General features: G+C 41.7%; 1 protein-coding gene and 1 long non-coding RNA gene across 2 annotated transcripts in view; one reads left to right on the plus strand and one right to left on the minus strand.

Annotated features, from left to right (window-relative positions):
* Positions 1 to 9,577, minus strand: part of FAF1 (Fas associated factor 1) — a 166,837-nt gene extending 157,260 nt beyond the window's left edge. The window contains exon 1 of the mRNA XM_081913955.1: positions 9,224 to 9,577. Coding sequence (XP_081770081.1) covers positions 9,224 to 9,268 — 45 coding nt within the window. The 5' untranslated portion in view covers positions 9,269 to 9,577. The remainder of the gene's footprint in view (positions 1 to 9,223) is intronic.
* Positions 9,578 to 9,742: 165 nt separating this feature from the next.
* Positions 9,743 to 23,857, plus strand: LOC309371428. The gene is made up of 3 exons (XR_014169103.1): positions 9,743 to 10,128; positions 12,858 to 12,915; positions 23,751 to 23,857. It is a non-coding gene; the product is annotated as an uncharacterized lncRNA (long non-coding RNA).

Here is a 23,857-nt window from a genome sequence, read left to right on the forward strand (position 1 = left end):
ACCACCCTGAGTTCCAATAGGTTGCCAGGCATAGCTGTCAACTTTCTCCTTTTCTTGCGAGGAATCCTATTCGGAATAAGGGAATTTCCCTTTTAAAAAGGGAAACATTAACAGCTATGTTGCCAGGTCACAAGACTGAGCTAAAAGATGTCTCCCCTTACTCTGTCCTGCCATGCCACACCCCTTTTTGAGGAGTTCCACCAGTTTAAGACCCGCTGGCTGAGCCAGTATAACCCAGCTCAAACACACTGAGTGACTTAACATTGGCATATCCCTGGCTGAGCTGGGATGAGGCAGTCACTCCAGCTCAGCCCAAACTCACTCCTTTGTGCATATCTGGGGTCTGGACTGCACTATAATATTACCCTTCCTCCAATATGCAGGGGACCTAAGCACCTTAGGTGAGATAATCAAATCTTGCCCTTCCCGTTTTAGACTGAAAGCACTTTTCTTTATAACACTGTATTCCTAATGTTTCTGTTGAAAGCATGGAAGAGGGTACAGCTACCAGAGTACAGTAGTAAGGAATTAATAAGGAATATTATTTAGGTAAATATATGAAACGAATGCAGATTTTGTATGTAATGAATCAATGCAAAATTTATTTTTCTTTTAAAATAAAAATGAATAAAAAGAACATTTAAAAAAAAAAGTTTGAAATACTGCATTAAGTGATTTTTGGTGTTTTGACATCCCACTTAACCTGGGCAATGTAGAGAAAGAGGACTGGAGTCAGCTTTTAATTCAACCTGGTCTTCCTATAGTATCTGATTAGTGATTAATTCTTAATGAATGATTTAAGGGAGCAATACTCCCAATAAATGGAAGGGGCTGGAGAAATGGGTTCTTTTCAAGCACAGTGCCCTTACTTAACATATTAATATTTTTTAAAGTAGATTCAGCCACTTTCTCAGCAACCTATACTCATACCGTGTAGCACAATAACGTCGCCTAAAATTTGTCACATGAAATATAGGCAGAACTGAAGCAAGCATAATCTGGTTTACAGGAATACTCTCCAGTCCTATTTGGGTGACAGAAATGCCACCAAGTTAGCACTGTCATTCGGCTATCGGTTTGGAAGGAAAATTTCAAAGGTTGTGATGTATCATGAGAAGACAACCAAAGTGCCTCTTACTAGATGTGAAGATATGACACATAATACAAGGTGCTGTTGCAGCGAGCAGCATTCTTTTCACAACAATAACAATTCATCAACTGCTCCTGCAGAGTCATTAAATCCCATACAAAGGAAAGGGAACCCCTACATTCCTAAAGTCACAGCTAATTGTGTAAACACAGTCAAGAAATAATGATAATAAAAGGGGAGAAGGAAGCTTCCAGCTAAACTTCTGCTTTGGTGAACTATTTGCCCTAAATACCTATCTTTGCACTGGTTTTAGGAGAGTAGCTGCAGTAATCTGTTGCCAGAAACAAACAATTCTTTTCTCCTTAACAACACTGATTGTGGCATGAACCTCTGTAGACAAGCATCTACTACACGACATCACATGTGGTATGGGAACAGGCATACCATCACATTTGCTGTAATTTAGCAAGGAAGCTTTAGGGCTCAGCCAGAAACAAAAGCTTTGTTCTCTCCCTGATTTTTGAGTTTATTCATACATGCATATAATATTGTTGGCTCTATGGCAGCCATGTGTCTTATTTTACAGAGAACTGTCCTCTATTTGAAGGTGTCCTCTATTCAAAGGGCTGACTGGTCCTAATCTGGTTTAAAGATAAAGAACCATCAGGAAGCAGAGCAGGAGCCTTAAAGCTGCTCATCAAGAGTTAATAGACACCTAGAAAGCAGAAGAAACAGAGGCCATCTGATTGCAGTCTTCTGCACCATGATGAAATGTACTTCTCTGCAGGTATGCATTTCATGCTAATCCATGTCCTCTTTGAGGGGGCAATACATTTATTCCTTATTCTTTTTCTTTTTTGGGGCGACGTGCAAATAGCCATCCTAGTTGGAGCTGTGCATGAAACATACACAACACACCATTGCCACCATTTTTAATGTGGTGGTAGTGGCCTCTGAAACCCTGAAGAGCCTGAAACAAACAAATTTAAAGAACAGCCTTTGCCTCTAACTGCAACGAATGGGGACAAGAAAGAGGCCCTTTTCAGCAGGTGTGCCAAAGCTACAGAATTAATTCCCAACATGACATCTTCTAACTCCTTCCTTGGTGCACATGCATTGGCCATGCCCCATAGGACATGTGACTGGGATCAATGTGAAGCTGGTTCTACACACAGGAATGCAAGCATGTAACCCCCTGCTCTCAGACTAATGGTGATCGTGTGTTGCCCAGAGAGCAGAGCTAATGCACACATCAGCATCTAAGTGGAGCTAGCCTATTCATGTATAAGAGCCCCATCACATGTTCATTCTGACCATCTAAAGAAGAGGGCTACAGTTGGGGAAGGAGGCAATGCATAGTCAATTGATCTAAGGGGCCACTAGCCTTTGGGGGCCTGTGAGCACATTTCAGATTTTAGGGAAGTGGCCCATCCCCTCCACTGTGCCACTCCACTCCCAGGTAGACAGGAAATATGTACACATCTTTGGGTAAACAGTCAGATCCAGTAGAATGAAAATGGATCCTGTTCAAGAGGGGGACCCCTCCCCCCCAAAATAATTTCAACTTAAAGCTTATAGTGGTACATATAACACAATTAGTAAAAAGCAAAAACAGATCTGGTGCTTACCAACACCACAGAAAACAATGATCTAAGACAAGAATCATCAAATGGTTTTTACATAGGATGACAACAAAGCCACCAACATATCACAGAACACACTTGTGGACATAGGGCAGACATTCATGTACCTGCTTTACTTCTTAAAGCAGCACACAGTTAAGCTATGGAACTCTGTACCACAGGAGGCAACGAAGGCCACCAACTTAGATGGCTTTAAAAGACAACTGGACAAATTTAAGGAGGAGAAAGCTATTGGAGACAACAGGAGTGGAGACTGCTCTTGTGCTCAGATCCTGCTTGAGGAGTTCTGGTTGGCCACTATAAGAACAGCATGGGCTACTGGGATGATCCAGCAGGCTTTACTTATGTCTGAAGTAGACCAATGTCCCTTTACATCAAGGGTGGGAAACCTCTGGGCCTATATATCCTGTCCTGCTCTTGAGAATCTCCATTGAACACGTGCCTCTCCCCAAGCGATAGCCCCTCTCTCCAAGGCAAGTTACAGCTGTCTCTGGGCCCTTCTCCACACACATCTTTGAATGCTTTTACAAGGCCAGAATGCGACCTTGAACTATAATGCCTCTTTCTTGCCTGGATGGTATGTACAGAAGCCTCTGACTTTTGCATGGCTGGAATATAGCTTACCATACAAAGGTAAAAGTCACATCTCCTGTTTTGCCCACTTTTGCTTCTGGCCCCAAACACCACTTGCACAGAGCCCTTCAGAGGTAGCCCGTAAGAGAACATGACATTAGGGCAGGCTAACTCCTGTTTTACAGTAACAATATTTTGGCAAGATTAAGTATTAGAGAAATTTTATTAGAGAAATACTAGAGAATTTAGTTCATACAGAAAATAAACTGCTGAGAGTTAGTGTTGTACTGCGACTGATAAAAATGCCTTTTTTAAAATTAAAAAAGTGTGGTTATTGTTTTTTTTAATGTGAAGTTCCACACAGCTGCAGTTCATCTAAGTTTACCCCAAGAGCTCCCCTACAAAAACTGGGACAAATAGTGAACCAGAAAAGCACTTGCAGTAACCAGGGAGAAGCAGAACCAGCCATTTGTTTAATCTCAGTTGAACCTCCTGACTTCCTACACCAAACTGCTAAATAGGAGTTTCTCAGCCTCTTACCATAATGCCATCCATCCTTGCTCCAGTTTAGTGTCAGAAACCATATATTCAGACTGCCATTGCCATGCCAAGGATGGTGACAATGTTGGCTTTCCTAGCATGCATCTCTTAGACCAAGCCAGACCTGTTCCCTCCAAATATACAAAGCTATAGGTGCAGCACATACTCAGAAAATGCCAGAAAAAGAGATTATAATGAAATACACCATTTACAAAGCTATGCTAATTAAAGCAATACTGGATTATTAAAGGTAAAGGTAAAGGTACCCCTGCCCGTACGGGCCAGTCTTGACAGACTCTGGGGTTTTGCGCCCATCTCACTTAAGAGGCCAGGGGCCAGCGCTGTCCGGAGACACTTCCGGGTCACGTGGCCAGCGTGACATCGCTGCTCTGCGAGCCAGAGCCGCACACGGAAATGCCGTTTACCTTCCCGCTGGTAAGCGGTCCCTATTTATCTACTTGCACCGGAGGTGCTTTCGAACTGCTAGGTTGGCAGGCGCTGGGACCGAGCAGCGGGAGCGCACCCCGCCGCAGGGATTCGAACCGCCGACCTTTCGATCGGCAAGCCCTAGGCGCTGAGGCTTTAACCCACAGCGCCACCTGCATCCCTACTGGATTATTAATCTACCTTAATTTTATCCAAGTCTTTGTTTTGATATTCCCTATATAAAGCAGACACCCATGTTAAAGTGTCATTGAATTACAAATAATGTTTGGCACTCACTGTGAAAATGACTTGTTACTGATTTACTGTACCCTTTTGCAGGACTACCTCTTAATGGATCATTCTCCACATCAAGAAAAGCAATGAAATTGAAAGAACATGGCAGTAAGTGGGAGGAAATCCACCTGTGTGTTTAATTTCCAACATGGCAGGCAGCCGAAAGGGGAATTACAAAGTATCTTGTACATTTTAAGCAGAAACACGGGGCACAGGATGATCTTGCACTAACACATCTCTCAACTGGATAGCAACTGCAGCAAAGCTATTACACTGGTGGTCATTCCAACCTGCTGTTTAGATTAAATGGGTCACGTGCTTAGGGACATGACTTGGGTGACCAGCCCAATGCAAACCACACAATCGGGCAGAACCAGTGCTTATTTCTGGAGGGACGGAGGGGGACACATACCCCTAAACATTTTGTGAATCTTTGTACTTTTGTCCATTTACTGTATTTATTTTTCCACATTTGACCTATAAAAATGTGATTTTCTTGAGTCAAAATGAGAGTACCCCTAAACATGTTTTTAGGGGGGAAAAGCACTGGACAGAACCAAAACACGAACAAACTAGGAATCTATGCCTGCTAATCATAAGAAAGCTGGCCAAGATCCTACTTTTTCCACGCTCCCTGATTTGCCAGTTACGGAGGTGAATTATTAAGTAGAAACCCTTTGGGAATCACATCTCTGACAAAAGCTAAATCCCATAGCAATCTTTAAAGATAAAGAACATGAACCAACTTTTTACATCCAACTGATGTCATTGGAAGAGTTAAATATGTGTGTAAATCTCATTCATTAAAGTCAATGCAACAGAATGGGGTGGGGGGATGAAGTAGTATATTCAGAAATGTCTTATTAGATTTAGAATCTTGACAGTGCAATCCTAGGCATGCCTACTCAGAAGTAAGTCCCAATGAGTTCAATGTGACTTATTCCTAAGTAGGTGAAAATAAAGTGCATGCAATCATATGGTAAAATCATGATGTGTGCTGGACATTTATGAACAAATTGTTTAAGTTTTATTCAAAGTACAGTACAACTTTAAGTACTAGAGTCAGAGATGTAAGTTTCTGCACCCTAAAGTAACATTTGCCATGCTGCAAATAAGCAGAAAGAAAATGTTGAAAGTACAAACCATTAGCATTATAGCAACGTTCTATTATTTGAGCTTAGAAATAGTTCATAGACAGTTGTTATCCAGAAACAGAAGAAAAACATGTTTTAGAGGACAAGTTTAGTATTCATGTCTGCATACTGCAATTAGCATCATTGCACTGATAATTCAGAAAAAGCAAATACTTGGCAATTTAAAAAAAATCATATTACCTGTATGCTGGTGGGGAAAGACACTTCCACACTTGAATTATTAGAGGTCTATGCATAGCTGAGATAGTATAGTATATATATTTAATGAATTATCCTACTAATAAGACCTACTGTAGTACAAAAAATACTAATAAGACAATCTGCTATTATCAGGCAGCGCCTATTACACACTAACCTTGGAGTAACTCCCATTGAACTCAATGGGGGTTACTTATGAGTAGACATGTATAGGTTTGCACTGTGAAAATAGCTGTTTAAACAAAGGACATGAAACAGAAACAGCAAGAAAGCATTTTGATTGTCCCCCTATTTACAAATGAGTGCTGTAGAAGCCACATCATTAACTCAGCACATTCTTTGTTCAGTCAACAAGAGATATGGGAATCCTGAGAGGTTTTTTTTTAATAATGCATGACAAAAAAGTCATGTGTTAATCCTAGAAGCTGTAGAACCAAAACACTCAAATCCCAATTTAAATATGTACAAACATAGTAATCCATCTAAAAATACATATTAAAATAATACCTAAAGAATAAGATCAAACCCTGATGTGGTCAACTTGCAAAGTAGTGTACCAGGACCTGGAAGACCTAGATTCACATCCCACTTTAGGTCATTTGCAGAACTCGGATTCAAATCCTACTGAATTAAATGGGAATTATTCCTAGGTACTTATGCATAGGGTGATTGAAGAAGGCTTCAGTCCTAGTTACACATACTTGGAAGTCAATGGAGTTTACACCTATGTAGGGGTTATTATGACTGAAGTGCAGGTGACCTTGGGGAAGTCATTAATCCTTACCTTTGCAATCGGTAAAAATGAGAATGATTACCAAATAAGTCCTGAGAACTAGTAAACTATATCTGCAACAATATTGCACAAAACAGTGATTTAAGGATTAACAAAGCCTAAAATGACTAGATCATTATGAAACAACCCTATATGATAAATTGTTATTAAATTATGGACCTCAGAAAGTTATAAACCTACAGAACTATAATTAAGGCAATTCTGAGTTCATCATTGTTGTTCTTAAATCACATTTAAATACCTGACAAAATTAGAGCTGCAGCAGGGGAAATAAGCTTTAAACTTCCTACACTAGCTTGGGACACATTAGTTAAACCCTGATCCAAAAATACAATGTACTGTATATGTGGAGGAGGATTGCAGCTTGCCAAACAATGCCACATTTTTACCAGCTCAAAGACTAAGATTAAATATAGGTAGATTTTTCTGTCTATTTATAAGGTGTCTGTCTTTACAGCTGTCAACACATTTATTCAGAGTATTTAATTCCTTGCAGACATTCTCTGCAATTGTAGAACATCTCTACAAGCAGACATGAAAATGCATGTTTAATAAAATATAATAAAAGTTTAAAATACAGTAAATGTGGACTTCAATCAAAAGCTCAGAACCAAGTTGGTACAACAAGATCAGAACTTCCCTGCTCAGGTAGAACAGGCAATATCAACAAGCTCAGTGAATTTCTGAAAATTTCCAAACATAATTAACAACTTTCTGATCCTCTAGAATGAGATCTTAACAGTACATTTTAATGTGTTGTAAATATTAAAACTGACCTCAAATATTATTAGTGTTATAAACAAGTAAGTTTTCTGTTAATGTAATAATGGTTTCTTAAGATCCAACAAAAAAAGCAATTTCCATTGAGTTTTCATTAAAATGTTGAAGTATATATATGTGTTTGGCCATCGTAAGTTGACTTCTGTTCCTAATTAGCCGAATTCACTGCGGGTTCACTTTGAAGTGAGTTCCATGGGACGTATGTACAACAAGTAAGGGTGCCCAGAACAGCAGCCTTGCAAAAATACTTATGTGTAACTTATTTCACTCATGTTCTTTAAAAGTCTCACTGATGATAATCATGCTAATGAGTTTGTTTGGAACTAGGATGTCAATAATAAAATTCTACGTTCATTTTACAATTTACAATTTGAATCAATTTTATAATGAATGATTTTAGAGTGTTGTTTGTACTGTACTTTTGTACTGTTTTATTTTTGTTAGCCGCCCTGAGCCCGGCTTTGGCTGGGGAGGGCGGGATATAAATAAAATTTATTATTATTATTATTATTATTATTATTATTATTATTATTATTATTATTAGATTTTTGGCATTGTTAAGTGATATGTAGTATTAATACTAAACATGTACCCATTCAACTTTCTATGAAAAAAGAAAATTAAATATACATTGATTATTGTTTTTAAAAGCATGCATTCATATGCAGAAAGGCAGAAGTGAAAATATTTTTTAGAAAATTATTAAAGGTACACTTTTAGTAAGATACTGGGTTTTAGCCTTAACTCAGAAATAAAGATAAGTCCCTAGAACTATGAGTACTATGTACATCTTTAAATGTTATGCAGATACATACACACTATACATACATAAGATCCCAATACCTATGAACAAGCATGGTACAAGAGAGCACTGCTTTTTCCTAGTTATACTTTTAAAATATGTACAACAAAGTACATATTTCAGATTTGGACTGTATCCTATTTGGACTCAGAACAAGTTCTTGTTAGGAAATTTCCTCAGACCGGAAGTTGGTAAGGAAACTGCCTTATTAACTGAAATTATAATGGAAGAATATCAAAATATCACAAAAAATACACACCATGGATGAAGTGAAGCTCCTACAGAAGTACTATGTATCTCTTTGAAACTGGATGTTTTGAAAATCAATTTTAGTGGAAAGGGAATCAGTGGATTTTCTCATTCCAGATGTCTTTTCCACCCCTACCCCCTTCTTTAACATCTTTCCTCTCATATCCATGAGTGAAACAGGTATGGGCCCCTGGAATGTTGGCAAGCCCCTTATAATGAAAGCATCTTAGTCCCTGCCCCTTGCAATTTATTATTAAAAGCTCACAGGGATGGTCAGAATGAATCAGGGAGATCAGGATACAAACCTAAAAAAACAAAACAAAGACAAAACAAAGACATATGCATATTATCTGAGGTGGTTTTTTCTTTGTGAAGCACAGAGATAAAAGCCTTGTTTATAAGTGGAGGAGCTTTTTTTGTCTTATTTATTCCCCTTGAATACCGAAAACTGGATACAATGGATAAACAGCCTCCAGAGTGTTGTTGTTGCTGTTGTTGTTCCTTGTTATCCCACTGCTGTTTGAGACTCACGTTTCCAGAGCGAAAATCTCCCCACAAAAGCACAGAAAGCAGAGAAACGGGGAGAAAAGGAACCATTTTAAAAATAATAATAATAAAAAGAGCGAGAAAGATTATGATCAGAATATGGCAGTGGTGGATGTGGTGGAATTTGAAATTTACCTGAAAATCAGCCAGTATCATTTCTCTATCCATGTTGGACGCCATTGCAGCCGGTAGTGTCCCCTCCTCCTATCTGAACTGTGCACCTGCAGGTTGCTGCTGGCGAGAACCGGGCTCCAGGGAGTTGGGGCTGGGGCGGGGGGTGGGGGGACGAGAGAGAAAGGGAGGCTAAGAGCTCATCTAAAACTCCAAACTCAGCCAAACCCCTCGGAGCCTCTCCCCAAAGATCTCCCCACTCCCAAAATCCACTGTCCCGGCTACTGGGGAGCTCGGGGAAGAAGGACTCCGGACCTGAAGGGTGCAAGGCAGCAGCCAGCCCTGCCTTTAAAGAAGGAGAGGAGACTCCAGAGCAGCTTCCTCCCTGCCTTGCAAGCGGCTGTCGCACATTTTGCCTGTCATTGAGGTCGCAAAGAGACGCTTTCCGGCCGCCACGTGACTCGTCCTTCTGTCAAATGCTCGCAAGTGGCCGGGCCGGGAGGGGGCGGGGAGGCCAGGAACGGGTTGTGTAAGGAGCGGCAGAATGAGCAGGGCAGATTGCACCGGGGGCGCCCCGAGGAGCTGGCCTAAAATGGTGCAGGGAAAGAAAAGGAAGGCTGGCGCGGGCGGGTTTCTCCCTCCGCTGCCTCTTCCTCCTGCTTCCTTGCAGAAGGGAAGGGGGCGGCGGCGGAGGAGCTGCAAAGGTGGGCTCGGCAAAGAGCTGCTGCTGGTGGAACTGCAGGCGCAGGAGAGGAGGGTTTTGTGGTGCGCTTTCAGAAGAGCTGTCGTAAATTCACGTGCTCTCTGTCCTGTGCCACGGGGTTACTGTAGTGTAGGCCTTCTCCAGCAGAGAGAACGACGAAGACTCTATATCCGGAAATGCAACAGAGACTCCCAACAACTCAAGCCTATATGCGTGTTTCTAGGAAGTAAGTAAAGGGTGCTATCCTGTTCCCAAGGAGCACCGTTACTCCAGAAGCTAGTACAACTTCTAAGTAAAATTCAGTGGGGATTATTTCCAAGTAGGAAAGGTTGCAGCTTTTGGGAAGGAGGGGGCGTTTTGTTGTTTTTGCTAAATGTGTAGAGAGCGCTTTATAAATTGTGGATCTCAGGGTGGCTTCAGAGGCCACGTTTTAAATAGAAGGTGTAAGGATTGCCACTTCTTTTTAATAGTGTTTCTGTGCCTAGCCTGCATGGTGGACATGAATTCCGTAGGTCATGCTTTTCCCTGGCAATGCAAGCTGATGGGAACTTTACCTGTTGAATTTTTGCATGTTGTGTAGCTTATAAAGGAGCAACAGCCCGTTCCTGGAAAAAGGTGGCAACTCAAGGTGAACATATGTGAATTTAGCTGTACCAATCACTACCAAACATCATTCTAGCCACACCAATCTCTTGGTGTCTTCCTACAGGGGGGGATAACCACACCCATCTGTATCTTATGGATGGATCAACATGTATTGCATATTATTGAATGAGTGTCAGATCTAAATTAATATTGAGACATCCACAGGATTACCATGCAGTGACTGTAAAGCACTAACACAAACTGCAGTGAAAAGGCAATCATTCTCATCATAAAGTGGCTGTATCTAGAATTTATATATATTTATATATTTCTACTTCCAGCACTGTTTTTCTGGCCAGAACCAGAGTTCAAGAAGATACAACATTTTGATTCTTAAGTTTTGATCTGACTGAATCTGCGGCGGCCCTTCATGTGTCCCTTCCACACATGGTCTGGAAGGCTGCAACATGAGAACAGGCCTTTTCAGTGGGGCTCTCCACTTGTGGAATGCTCTCCCCAACAACTGTCAGGCATCAGTCCTTTTTTCTGGGGACACGCATGCCCCTAAACAGTTTGTGAATCAAAGTTTCACTTAGGAAAATGAGAGTACCCCTAAACATTTTTTTTTGGGGGGGAGCACTGTCTGGGACCATTATTAAGTACCAGGCAAAAACATACCCTTTTCATTAGGCCTTTGGCTTTTATTTATCTGTGGCCTTTTTGCATGGGTGCATTGTTTTTAATCTAGCTTTTTAAAAATAAAATTGTCTTTCCAATTTTCTAAACTGCTGCTTTTAATGTGTGTGTGTGTGTGTGTTGCTTAAAATATTGTAAGTTGCTTTGATTTGCTATGGCAAGACACTAAAAATAAATAAATGACTACTAAATTCCTGATATTCCCCAATTCAGGAGTGTGCCTTGGGTCGTTATGGTATTTGTTTTTTGATAGCTGCACTAAAGACTACTACTGTGACAATTCTCAAGGTGACTCAATATAACCTAGCTTTAAGTAAGACTTTAATAGTGGTGACTGAAAAGGGAGGAACAAAGAAGTACTTAATCTGAACCAAGCCCACAACCTATTTTCAATACCAGATCTCATGTCTGGAATGTATAAAGTGCCTTGGTGTGCACTATGCTACTAATACAGTGGTACCTCAGGTTAAGTACTTAATTCATTCCGGAGGTCTGTTCTTAACCTGAAACTGTTCTTACCCTGAAGCACCACTTTAGCTAATGGGGCCTCCTACTGCCGCTGCACCACTGGAGCACAATTTCTGTTCTTATCCTGAAGCAAAGTTCTTAACCTGAAGCAGTATTTCTGGGTTAGCAGAGTCTGTAACCTGAAGCGTATGTAACCCGAGGTACCACTGTACCAGTACCTAGACATACTAAGAAATTATAGGCAGGTTTAGTCAGAGATAAGTCACATTGATGCTTGGAGCCATAGGCCCACTACACTACAGTGGTTCTGGCGGGAATTTAGTTTTCAAAAATCAAAACCTGTTGATTACTTTTACCTAAGTGTGCTAACATAGATTTGCACTGCAGTCCTAAATGAATTAATGTGGAAGTAGATTTCTTTGATATATTTAAGTTTAAATAATTGTGGATTTCATTAGCTGATTGTGCCCAAAGTCTTCCTAATACAGTATTCCTGATATGGCTGGTGCTCCTGTCAAGGCTCTTGTCCCACTGTTGAATGCTAAGATGCATAGAGTCATTGACACAATCACTCCTGATTGCCCTCAGTGTTGCTGTAGAGAGCACATAGATTGCCTTTGTATTCTAGTGACCTGCATGTGATGAAAGAGGAGCGTAGGTGGCTAGAGCACAAGTGGCATAAGACTCACTCTGAATCTGACTGGAAACAGATGAGACTACACCATCATGCCTACTTCAGAGCTTACTTCTCTGCCATCAGTGCATCTGCAAGGACCCATCCAGCAGAGCTTTTCCAAGTGGTGAATTTTGCTAGTTTGCCTCACTGAAAAAGTGGGACATATGCATGAGTATGCCAGTTTGTACACTAATTCAGATTATACTACCCATTTTCCAATTGTTGTTCCTTTAATTTCATTGCTAAACGACAGCTCACCTTTTGGATGGTGATGAAAGCATATTATTATTTCACATCTATTTCCTGACAGCTTTCAGTGAGACCTGGATTTACCTGCCTAGCGAGCTGAACCTGTCAAACATAACAAAGTCACAGTCTCCATGTTTTGTTTACATGGTTATTATATTCATGTATGCGCTGTTAAGATATAACTAGGATTAAGCAAAGAGTTACTAGAGCAAACAGGAAAATCTTTGTGCTTGGTTTGCTTGACATCTAAATAATGTATCTCTTTCTGATAATTTATCTAGACATTTGGAGTCCTGGGGGAAGAAGCAAATATGAGATATCAGATGCACACACTTTCCTGTGAGTAAGACAGGTTTGGGCACAAACACACTTTCCTGGGATCAAATCCTATTGAACTCAATGGGATTTGCTTCTGTGTAAGATTGCAGTACCATGGAAAGGGTCATATTTCAGTGAAGGAGTACATACTTTTTGAGTTAGTTATTAAATTTATATCCTACCTTTCCTCTCAAAGGAGTCTAGGGCAGCAAACATCAGTGTAAAAACAATACAATTAAAAATAAAACAGCAACATGTTTTTTTTAAAAAACCTTATAACAATTACATACTTTCATAGCAATAGTTTCAAGGCCGCCAGAAACAGAAACTTTCAGCCGTCAAATGCCAGGGAAAATAGGAATGTTTTCAAATTCGTCCTGAAAGTTAATGAAGGGGGACAGCCACACCTCACTAGGGAGGTCATACCAGAAATAGAGAACCACCACTGAGAAGGCCCTGTCACAGGTCAACACCAACTGGGCAATACCCAGTAGCAGCAGCACCAATAGGGCCTTGCATGCAAAAGGTCCCACATCATAGCTGTCAACGTTTCCCCTTTTTTAAGGGAAATTCCCTTATTCCTAATAGGATTCCTCACAAGAAAAGGAAAAAGTTGACAGCTATGTCGCACATTCAATCCCCAGAATCCTCAGGTAGGGCTGGGAGAGATCCCTCTCTGAAACCCTGGAGAACCATTGCCAATAAGCATAGACAGTATTGTGCTAGATGGACCAATTGTCCAATGCAATGTAAGGCATTTTCCTATTTTCCACTGTAATTTATCTTCCTGCTCTGCTTCAGAGTGCCACAGACATGAGGTCCAAGCATAGGGGCATCTTTCTTCTTCTTCTTTGGCAATCACTCATAGCCAAGCAAGATTGTCTTCCATAGACATGGTTTTAACAATGAGTCCATAAGTGACTGTGGAGGCCAATTCTGGACCCACACATCCTTCCACAGTGGGGACATTGGTTTCTGGGCAGGAGTTGATCATGGTGTGGATTTACCAAGCATGCCTTCCTCTTAGGCATCTATGTATAGGCACAGAGAGCGATAATGGGATCTTCCACTGCAGTATATGTTGCCCAGGTAAAGCAAGTAATTAGAACTTCCAGTTACAGAAAATTTCTGTAACTTTAGATTCACATTGAAGTGAACATTTCACCTGGTGTAATTTTTCATATCACTGCAACAAGGTGATTAGAAAAGCCCTACGTGCTGTGACTTTTCCTGCTATGCTGCTATTAAAGATACAGAAATCCCCTCAGGGCCATGTTGAGGCAGTGAAAAATAATTCTACACACAACTGGGTTATTTGCCACCCAGTTGTGTGGAATTGCTTTATGCCAGCACAGCTACCTCCAGGAACCTGTGGTGCTCGAATGGTTATTCCCCACACAATTGAGCTGAATGACACAATAAGTGGCATACAAATATTATGGCCGCACCCCACAGAAGTATTTTCACAGAGTTTGTGAGGGTGGTGAAATGTTTGAATCATCTGTTTGGATCTACAAATAATTAAAGGTGAAATGTCAGTGGTAGAAATATACTGATTCATACCTTCAGCTGACATGATGATCTATGAATTTGTCTTAGATAAACAAAACTTATTTATGGAGGAGGAAGACAAAAGGAGATGATGATGATGATGATGATGATGATGATGATGATGATGATGATAGGAATTGATACAGAAAAACCTACCTCCTGGAACACTTAAGAACATCAGAAGTTGCCTTATACCAAAACATTGCTTCATTTAGTTCAGTATTGTCTCCACTCTCCAGAGTTTCAAACAGGTGAAATTGCCCATCCTATCTGGGTAAATGCCAGAGACTGAACTTGGGTTTTCTCCATGGCAAAGCAGGTACTCTTATCACTGAACTAAGATTCTTCCTTTTAGTGGAACTCACTTAAAAAGATAGGTATGTTTGATATGCCTGTTGCTCAAATAGTCTGTAAAGGTAAAGGTAAAGGGACCCCTGACCATTAGGTCCAGTCGTGACCGACTCTGGGGTTGCAGCGCTCATCTCGCTTTATTGGCCAAGGGAGCCGGCGTACAGCTTCCAGGTCATGTGGCCAGCATGACTAAGCCGCTTCCGGAGAACCAGAGCAGTTCACGGAAACGCCTTTTACCTTCCCGCCAGAGCTGTACCTATTTATCTACTTGCACTTTGACGTGCTTTCGAACTGCTAGGTTGGCAGGAGCAGGGACCGAGCAATGGGAGCTCACCCCATCACAGGGATTCGAACCACCGACCTTCTGATCAGCAAGTCCTAGGCTCTGTGGTTTAACCCACAGCGCCACCCGCGTCCCAAATAGTCTGTAGTGATCTTAATTAAGGACAACCCTATGCTCATTTACCTAGGAGAAACACCCATTAAACTCATTGGGGCTTACTTCAGAGTAGACATGTATAAGATTGTGCTATAAATAGCCTTGTTCTTAAATCTGTCAATAATGTGTTTATTAAACCTTCATTGGCTAGAGCAGTATGACCAAACTTTTCATACCAACTGGGCCACAAGAGTAGTTTGGCACAGAATCTGCAGGCTGCTCACTGCCTTGTTGGACAAGGGGGAGCAAGGCCAAAATTTGATGCCCCCTCCCCTCAAACTGCCTTCCCAAAACTGTCTAAGCAAAGTACCAGGCTTTGGGAAGGAAGCACAAGACTCTAGCAGGGTCCTAGAGCCCTCCAACCTAGTTCCAAAAGCTGAGAAAGCACAAACAGGGCTTTGGGAAAGAGGTGGAAGGACTCTGGGACCCTGTCAGAGCCCTCACGCTTCCTTCCCAAAGCCCAGCACCTCACTCACCCAGCTTTGGGAAGGCAGCATGGGGGGGGGGTTCTTTCATATGGCCACCAAAAATGCCTCAGGGCTGTGTGTTGGACCACCCTGGGCAGGAGCATACCTTTCATTTCTCTTCTGTTCTCTGTCCTGCATCAACATAATTCACACAAGGTGGAACTTGCGGGAGAGATTCCATGTGCTTGTTAGCCTCACATGTGAAAATGCTCTAAAGAGTAACCTAAGTTTTTCTTCTTGAAAAATTATTAATCTTTGGGTCTCCCGTGTTTTTAAATACCGGGGGGGGGGTTATGTTAGGAAGCAGATGGAAACTTTGTACACATATAACAAGTCTGCTTCTATAGCTAGTACAGTATCATTAATCCTGTCTGCCTTGGTCAATCTTCTATGTAATCTATGGTGACACAAAAGCCCCCAAGGTAAAATAACAAACAGACACTAGCTGATTCCGACTGTTGCAGGAATGACAAAATGCTGCAAGAGGTTTAGATTTGTTTTTGGCATTTTAATGACTTCTTGATGCTTTTATCAAGAGATGTATACAAACCCATCCAGAATCCATATGCTTCCTGCTGAACAGCAGAGGCATATGACAGAGCTGAAAACTAAAAACAGAGAAGGCAATTCAAGGTTAACAGTGCAATCCTGTTCGTGGCTACTCAGAATTAAGTTCCACTGAGTTTAATAAGGCTTGCTCCAAAGTAAATGGGTACAAGATTAAACCAGTTATGTATACAGTATATGCTCAGCAATTTGTTTTCTCCACAAAAAGGGACCAGAACATAGGTTGGAGAATAAGAAGGTCCTTTAGGATCCAATTTCAAAAAAAAGAATAATTGAAGGACAGTTGTAATTCTTGATATAAGTTTCTGTTACAGGCTTTTGGTAACTTTTATTAGAACTGACAGTTGATACAGCTCTTGCCCAGAGTCTTCTACATATTTGTAGTGCCCTCCATCAGGGTTTGGCTTTAAACACATTCCGTGATATGCACAACCTGTATCTTTGTGCCAAACAGCGTATATATACTTAGCTGCAAATAAGTCCACCCACACGTTATTACAAAGTGGCTATTTAAAACAAAAAAAATGTTAAAAGTTGAAAAGCAAGTTTTGAGAATTGGGTGAAAGCCATTCCATTCCTGTCAGCCTTTAAAATTGTTGCATTGTCAACAACGTTGCAATATCTTCCACAGACATCAGCTGAGGTTGAGAATTAGTCATTTTTAGTTCCTACGGGCAACACTGAAAGAAAGCTTATAGCCATTCTAAGACATGAATGACTGAAATGGTTCCAAAATGCAAAGAATGAACTGAAATGAGGTGAATGCATAATAGGTAAATCATATGCAGTTTTATTTTATTGTAAATAGAAATGGAGGTCTTTTCCCTCTCATTCAATACAAAATAATGATTTTCCAGAAAACAGGAAAAATTATTATTTACCCTTCAGAATGAGTGTGTGTGAAGAGGGTGGTTTCATCATAATTCTCATTATTCACTGCCAGCCCCTAACCTCCCACCCAGGGCTGACCAAAGTTATTTTGGTGTCTGAGATGGAACAGTAAATACCCCACTCAAAAAGAAAAAAGAATTCAAGGTTCATAGTACCCAAGCCTAGCCAAGTCCTACAACCATCTCTCCCAAGACGTTGTTGTGGTAAAGAAGAGGAAGAATAAGAAGAAAATTAATAATGATTATTTTCATAGCATCCATATTACTCTTCTTAATGGCCTCATCCCACCCCTCTGGTGTCATGATGAACCCCAGGACAAAAACTGTAAACCAGAGACAGAATCACCAGCCCTCTAGATGCTGTTGGACTACATCTCCCATCATCCCTGACCTTTGGCCATGCTGCCTGGGGTTACTGGGAGTTGGAGTTCAACTAAGGTGTAAAGGTAAAGGACTCCTGAATGGTTAAGTCCAGTCAAAGGCGACTATGGGGTTGCAGCGACCATCTCACTTTTCAGGCCAAGGGAGCCGGCCTTTGTCCGCAGACAGCTTTCTGGGTCATGTGGCCAGCATGACTAAACCACTTCTGGCACAACGGAACACCGTGACGGAAGCCGGAGTGCACGGAAACCACACTGGTATGCTTTTGAACTGTTAGATTGGCAGAAGCTGGGACAGCAACAGGAGCTCACCCCGTCCTGTGGATTCAAACCACTAACCTTCCAATCAGCAAGCCCAAGAGGCTCAGTGGTTTGGAGCACAGCGCCACCCGTGTCCCTATCTACATCTAGATGGCTCCGTTGGTTAGAGCATGATACTGATAATGCCAAGGTCATGGGCATGATCCCTGTATGGATCCTCTAGGTCCCTTCCAACTCTGCATTTGTATGATTCTATGACCACATGTTCCCCATGACTACTGTATGTCTTCTGTGCAAGACTCACATTATATGTGTGTTTTAATACAATCCCTAGCTGCTAGGAATTGCCTACCAGATCAAGGTGCTCAATAAATGTTTAGTAGTGGTTGCGGTGTCAAAAGGTGAAGTCATGTCACTGAATAAACATTTATGTGTTAACTGCTTGAGCTGTGCACATTTCTTCAGAGGTAAGTCCCAATGAACTGACTGTGGCTTCTTTCCAAGTAAACATGCAAAGGATTGGTCCATCAGTAAGTCTATAGACTTTTACTAGGAGGTAAGTTCACAGTGGAATGTCAGAAGGCTAAGAAATAATGTTTAGGATTGCACAGCAAGAAGAAAACTACTTCTTATAGTTTTAATGCTGGTATTTGATACAGTGTGCATATACATATATGTGCACATATGCATCCATATACATAAACATGAACATTACGTATTATTACTTACAGCCCACACTTCACCAAATAGTCCCAGGGCAGATTACGAAAATGCCACATTTAAAATACTGTAAATGCAACACATTAAATGATAAAATAAAACTATAAAGTGACAAGATAACAAAAGCAAACTGCAGCATCGGATAGTAGTGCACAACAAGGCAGGAGATGAGAAGACATCCATGCAGCCAAAATGTTGGGCAAAGAGGTGCATCTTCACCAATCATTGAAAAGCATACAGTGAAGGTGTAAGATGCCACTCAGAGGAGAGGTCATTCTACAACCCTGGGGCTGCCAGAGAGAAGGATCTCTTGAGCACCTCTGCTCCTCAAACCACAGATGGGGGGGGCAATACCAACACAGTAGCCCCTGCTGTTCTTAATACCTGATCACATTGGTGTGAGGGGAAGCATTATTTCAGATATTTGGGGCCCAAGTCATTAGGGCTTTCTATGGCAATGTTAATACCTTGAATTGGATTCAGTAGCAAATTGGTAACTGGTGCAAAGCTTTCAAGAACAGCATAATATATATCCAGGCAGAGACATTCACCAACAGCTTTGCAGCTGCATTCTGCACTTGCTGCAGCTTCCAAACTATCTTCAAGGGCAGCCCCACGTAAAGTGATGGTAATGGTGCAATCTGTAAGTTATCAGAAAATGGATTACTGTGGCCAAGCTATCCCTGCCCAGGAAGAGCCATAGACAGTGAACCAGCCAGAACTGGAAATAGGCACTGCTAGGCACGTAGGCCTCAGATGACAATAAGTACACCCCCCACAAGCTTTGCACCTGTTTCTTCCATGAAGTGCAACCTCATCCAGAACTGGCTGTCTCCCAGACTTTAGAACAGGAAATGCATAGTGCCTTTCACTTGTCTAGATTCAGTTTCAATTTATTGGTCCACATTCAGCCTATTACTGCCTCTAGGCAATAGTTAAGCACCTGTACTGCCTCTCCTCATTCAGATGGAATAGAGAGATAGAGCTGGATGTCATTAGCATACAGGTGGCAGCTTACTCAAAATTCCCATATGATATCTGTTAGTGGGTTTGTATAGATGTTAAAGACTATGGAGGACAAAACTGAACCCTGGGAAACACCATAAGTCAGCTTTCAAGGCAGAAAGCAATGGTCCTTCATTGCTGCTTTCTGACTTGCAGGAATAATTATAACAGTGCCCCCCAGTTCCCAAACTCTGGAGCCACTTGATGATCAACAGTATCAAAATCCATTTAGAGATCAGAGGGAAGAAATAAGTTTGCACTTGAGCATGAGCAAGGGATTTCAACAATCTCAAAATCCACTTAGAGATCAGAGGGAAGAAATAAGTTTGCACTTCCGTTTTCTGACAAAGTTCACCAAGGGAATTTCAGTGCCCTATCCTAGATTAATCCACATCTTCCAAGCATGCTGACAATTGGATCACCACCACCCTCAAGCAACTTGCCCCCAAAGTGCATTTTGGTGACTGAGCAATAGCTGTTCAACATTTCTGGGTCCATGGAGGTCTTATTGAGAAGAGGGCACACCACCATCTCCTTAAGGGCCAATGGCTCCATAATGAAGCATTTACTATTCCCTAACCACAAAGCTTCAGCTAACTTCAGCTCACTGTGGAATAAACTTGGAGGGATTCAATTTGTACTCCTTCCCAGCTCATAAATCCAACATCATGGGCCAATATAAAGTAGGACTAACCCTTCTATGCACCCAGGAGCATAATCTTGAAATCATTTACCTCCAATCATGTGGCATTACCCAGGCATTCTTACTGAGATCTTCAAACTTGGATCTAATTATAATCAACGTATATATACCCCCTTGCCCCAACCAGCAGACATTGGTGGGCTACTGGAACCAACTCACATCACTTTTGGAAAAACTGGAGACCAACATCGATCTACTAATTGCAGCCCATTTCATTTCATTTATTTATTTATTTATTTTGGATTTGATATCCCGCTTTATCACTACCTGAAGGAGTCTCAAAGCGTTAACATTCTCCTTTCTCTTCCTCCCCCACAACAAACACTCTGTGAGGTGAGTGGAGCTGAGAGACTTCAAAGAAGTGTGACTGGCCCAAAGTCACCCAGCCTGCATGTGGAGGAGCGGAGACGCGAATCCGGTTCCCCAGATTATGAATCTATTTCTCTTAACCACTACACCACACTGGCTCTTTCAATTTCAATTTCAATGCAAGAGTGGTTAAAGACAATTTTTAGCTTGCAAGAGAGCTGGGTTCCGACACTGAGGATCACCTGCCTGAGCTTTGTGTGTACATTTCGACAGAGTGATCCTGAATGGTTCCTTACCAGGTGACCAGCTTGGGGAGTTCACATTCGTCTCCAGGAGAGCAAGTAGCATGATCAACTACATCTTAGGCTCCTCTGCTCTGATAAACCAGGTTGAAATATTTCAGGTGGGAGACAGCATCAAGAGCAATCACCTCCCTGTGGTGCTTTATCTCAGAGTATCTTTGGAACCAACAGCTTTTCACCCTGCCTGCCAGCACACAATTGATCTACCTTGAAGGACAATTGTGCAATGAAGGTCATAAGCAGACTCTTCTATCCTGCTCCTAGCATTAAACGAATTTACAATACACTTCTGAGACAATCTCCTCCATTCAGCAGGGCTGTGCAGAAGGGCAATACATCAGCAACATCCCTACTCTGTCTGTCAGACCCAACACCAGGAACAATCCTGAATCACAGAGCAATGGAATCTTTGTGGATGACAACTCCCTACTCCCATCTCACTGGCCTGGTGCTGCGCTGAATACCTCCCCAGTTTATTCACCCAGGTGTCAGTAAAACATGCCAAGTTGGTCCCCTCATATATGATTAAACTGTGGATGATGAATTACTTATTTTGGACCAACCTGGCTTTCAGTAATAGCACCACTAGACCGGGCGAGAGGTTGATTGTGTGTACAGTGATACCTTGGGTTACATATGCTTCAGGTTACATATGCTTCAGGTTACAGACTCCGCTAACCCAAAATTATTACCTCGGGTTAAGAACTTTGCTTCAGGATGAGAACAGAAATCGTGCTCCGGCGGCGCGGCAGCAGAGGGAGGCCCCATTAGCTAAAGTGGTGCTTCAGGTTAAGAACAGTTTCAGATTAAGAACAGACCTCCAGAACGAATTAAGTACTTAACCCGAGGTACCACTGTATCTCCAAATTCTACTAGCTGGAGGGCAGACCATAAGGAGTGATAGTCTTCACGTAACAACCGCTCCTTCTCTGAACCACACTTCTCTGCCTTCCAATGCCATACCTCCTTCTCCCCATCACAATAGCAGCCCAGACACATCACACTCGCCTCTGCTATTGCTTTCAGGGAAGCAACATCATAAAGAGATCAAAGAGCATGTAAGAGCACAGTTATAAGGCCATGACCACATTGGGTGGGGGAGGCTCATCCAACACACCTGATTCCTATAAGCTACATGGCATTCTTCTTATTCACACTTCCTGCTATCTGCACAGCAACCAAGTGTCAGCCATCTCTGGCCATGCAGCAGTAACTCAGTCCACACTAGGAAATTACTTTATGTCAGCACAGAAACCCCAGAGTACACCATACCTTGTTTTCTCTCAGGTACTATTTCCCACACAGTAAAGTGCCAAATGAAGAGTGAGTTCCCATTTGTATCAGTCAGAGACTGCAAAACCCAATGATGTCTTGCATGTGTGGAAAGACTATTATGGAACATCTGCTTTTACTTTAGACTCAATAGAAGCAGTTCACATGTTCAGCTGTGATGTTTTTGAGTAATATAGTTGCCTGTGTGAATAAGCCTTGAGAGTACATGAAGTTTATATGTGGGCATATTCCACATTGCTACAGGGAGTTGAACTACATTCAAAGTCGAAACAGAATGACGGTATTTTTATTCTAATGAGAACCAAACTTGAACCATAATTGGAACCGTCTTATTGAACCTGAATTGGAGCTAAGACAAAAAAAAAAAAAAGGTTTTGGATCACTAGTTAAGAGAAGTTCAGCATCTTTTTTCCCCAAATTAAATATGAAAAATGTTGCTAAAATGTTGTTTTCATTATAAAACATGACTACAAATAACTAATAGACCTCAGAGTGCTACCAGAGGTCTGCCCCACTATAATGAGAATTGGAAGAGATTAGCCCACTAGAGTAAAGATGGGGAGGAGGAAGTGAAACTGGCGCAAGATGTACACCGTATGTGGTAGCATGCCTCGGGCACTCTCCCCAACACCACCACAACACTGAGAAAGAGGTGTAATGCTGTCTGATTCCAGGAAGATAGTGGCTCACCAGTTTTACTATACAAACCATTTCCTGTACACACAGCTTAGTTCAGGTATCATCTATCCCCAAATACTTTGCTAGCGAATCAAGAGGCAAAAACCACTGCTTCCCACTCCCACACCTTCCCAGCAGCAGCTCTCCTTAACTGCTCCCTAACAGTACGTTCAATTCTGATTATTACTATTATATTTTGCTTCACAGGAAGAATGTTGGTTAAAAAAAGTTAGCGCAAATAAACAAATTGACAGTATTTTCCCCTGGCTTATTTAGTCACAACCTGGACCCAAACCCTATAAAATGCACCTGAAAGTAAAGTTTGAAAGGGCAAATACAAATGCTAGTTTGGCTATTTGAGCTTCCAGGTTTACGACCCAATCCTATGGCTCTTGCAGCACCCAACCAAGCACAATAAATTGGACATAACTACCTAAGGCCACACCAACCTTAGCACAACTGATATCAGATGCAGGATAGGACACAATTATCACTGCACTAGCACTTTTGCTTGTGCCACTATGCTGGTGGAACTGGCTGAGCCACAACGCTGCATCAGCACAACAGCGTAGGCTGATATTACTGAGCCAACATTGTTCTCCTCTGTCAGATATAATACAGCAAGTGTAGAAAAGGAGCACAATCGGGAGCAGGTCACACAGTTGCACCAACAGGAATCAGGTTGGGTCATGTTCTATCCTAAGGAGGCCTCTTTAGAACTGATCTACATTTGCGTGTCCAGCCTACATCATTTCAGTGGGATAATAAGCATAATGGAATTGCAACTGACAGTCAAGTTCAATGGACCTGACATAAGACGTCACTCATTGTAAGCCGCACAATATGCTACTAGAAGAACAATTGTTTTGATTACCAATCATGGGGTGCAATCTGACACTTACAACCATACTTTCATTCATTCTTCGCTTTCCCCCTGTAGCCCCCTACACACCACCAAGAACTGTTCCAGGTGGTCCCCCAACCCTTGGAGCAAAATTTGAGAGTGCATGGAAGCAGGGATGCCAACTGGAATAATATATTGGGGGG

This window comes from Podarcis melisellensis (genome assembly GCF_964234715.1).
Source record: "Podarcis melisellensis genome assembly, chromosome: 6".
NCBI classification, from domain to species: Eukaryota; Metazoa; Chordata; class Lepidosauria; order Squamata; family Lacertidae; genus Podarcis; species Podarcis melisellensis.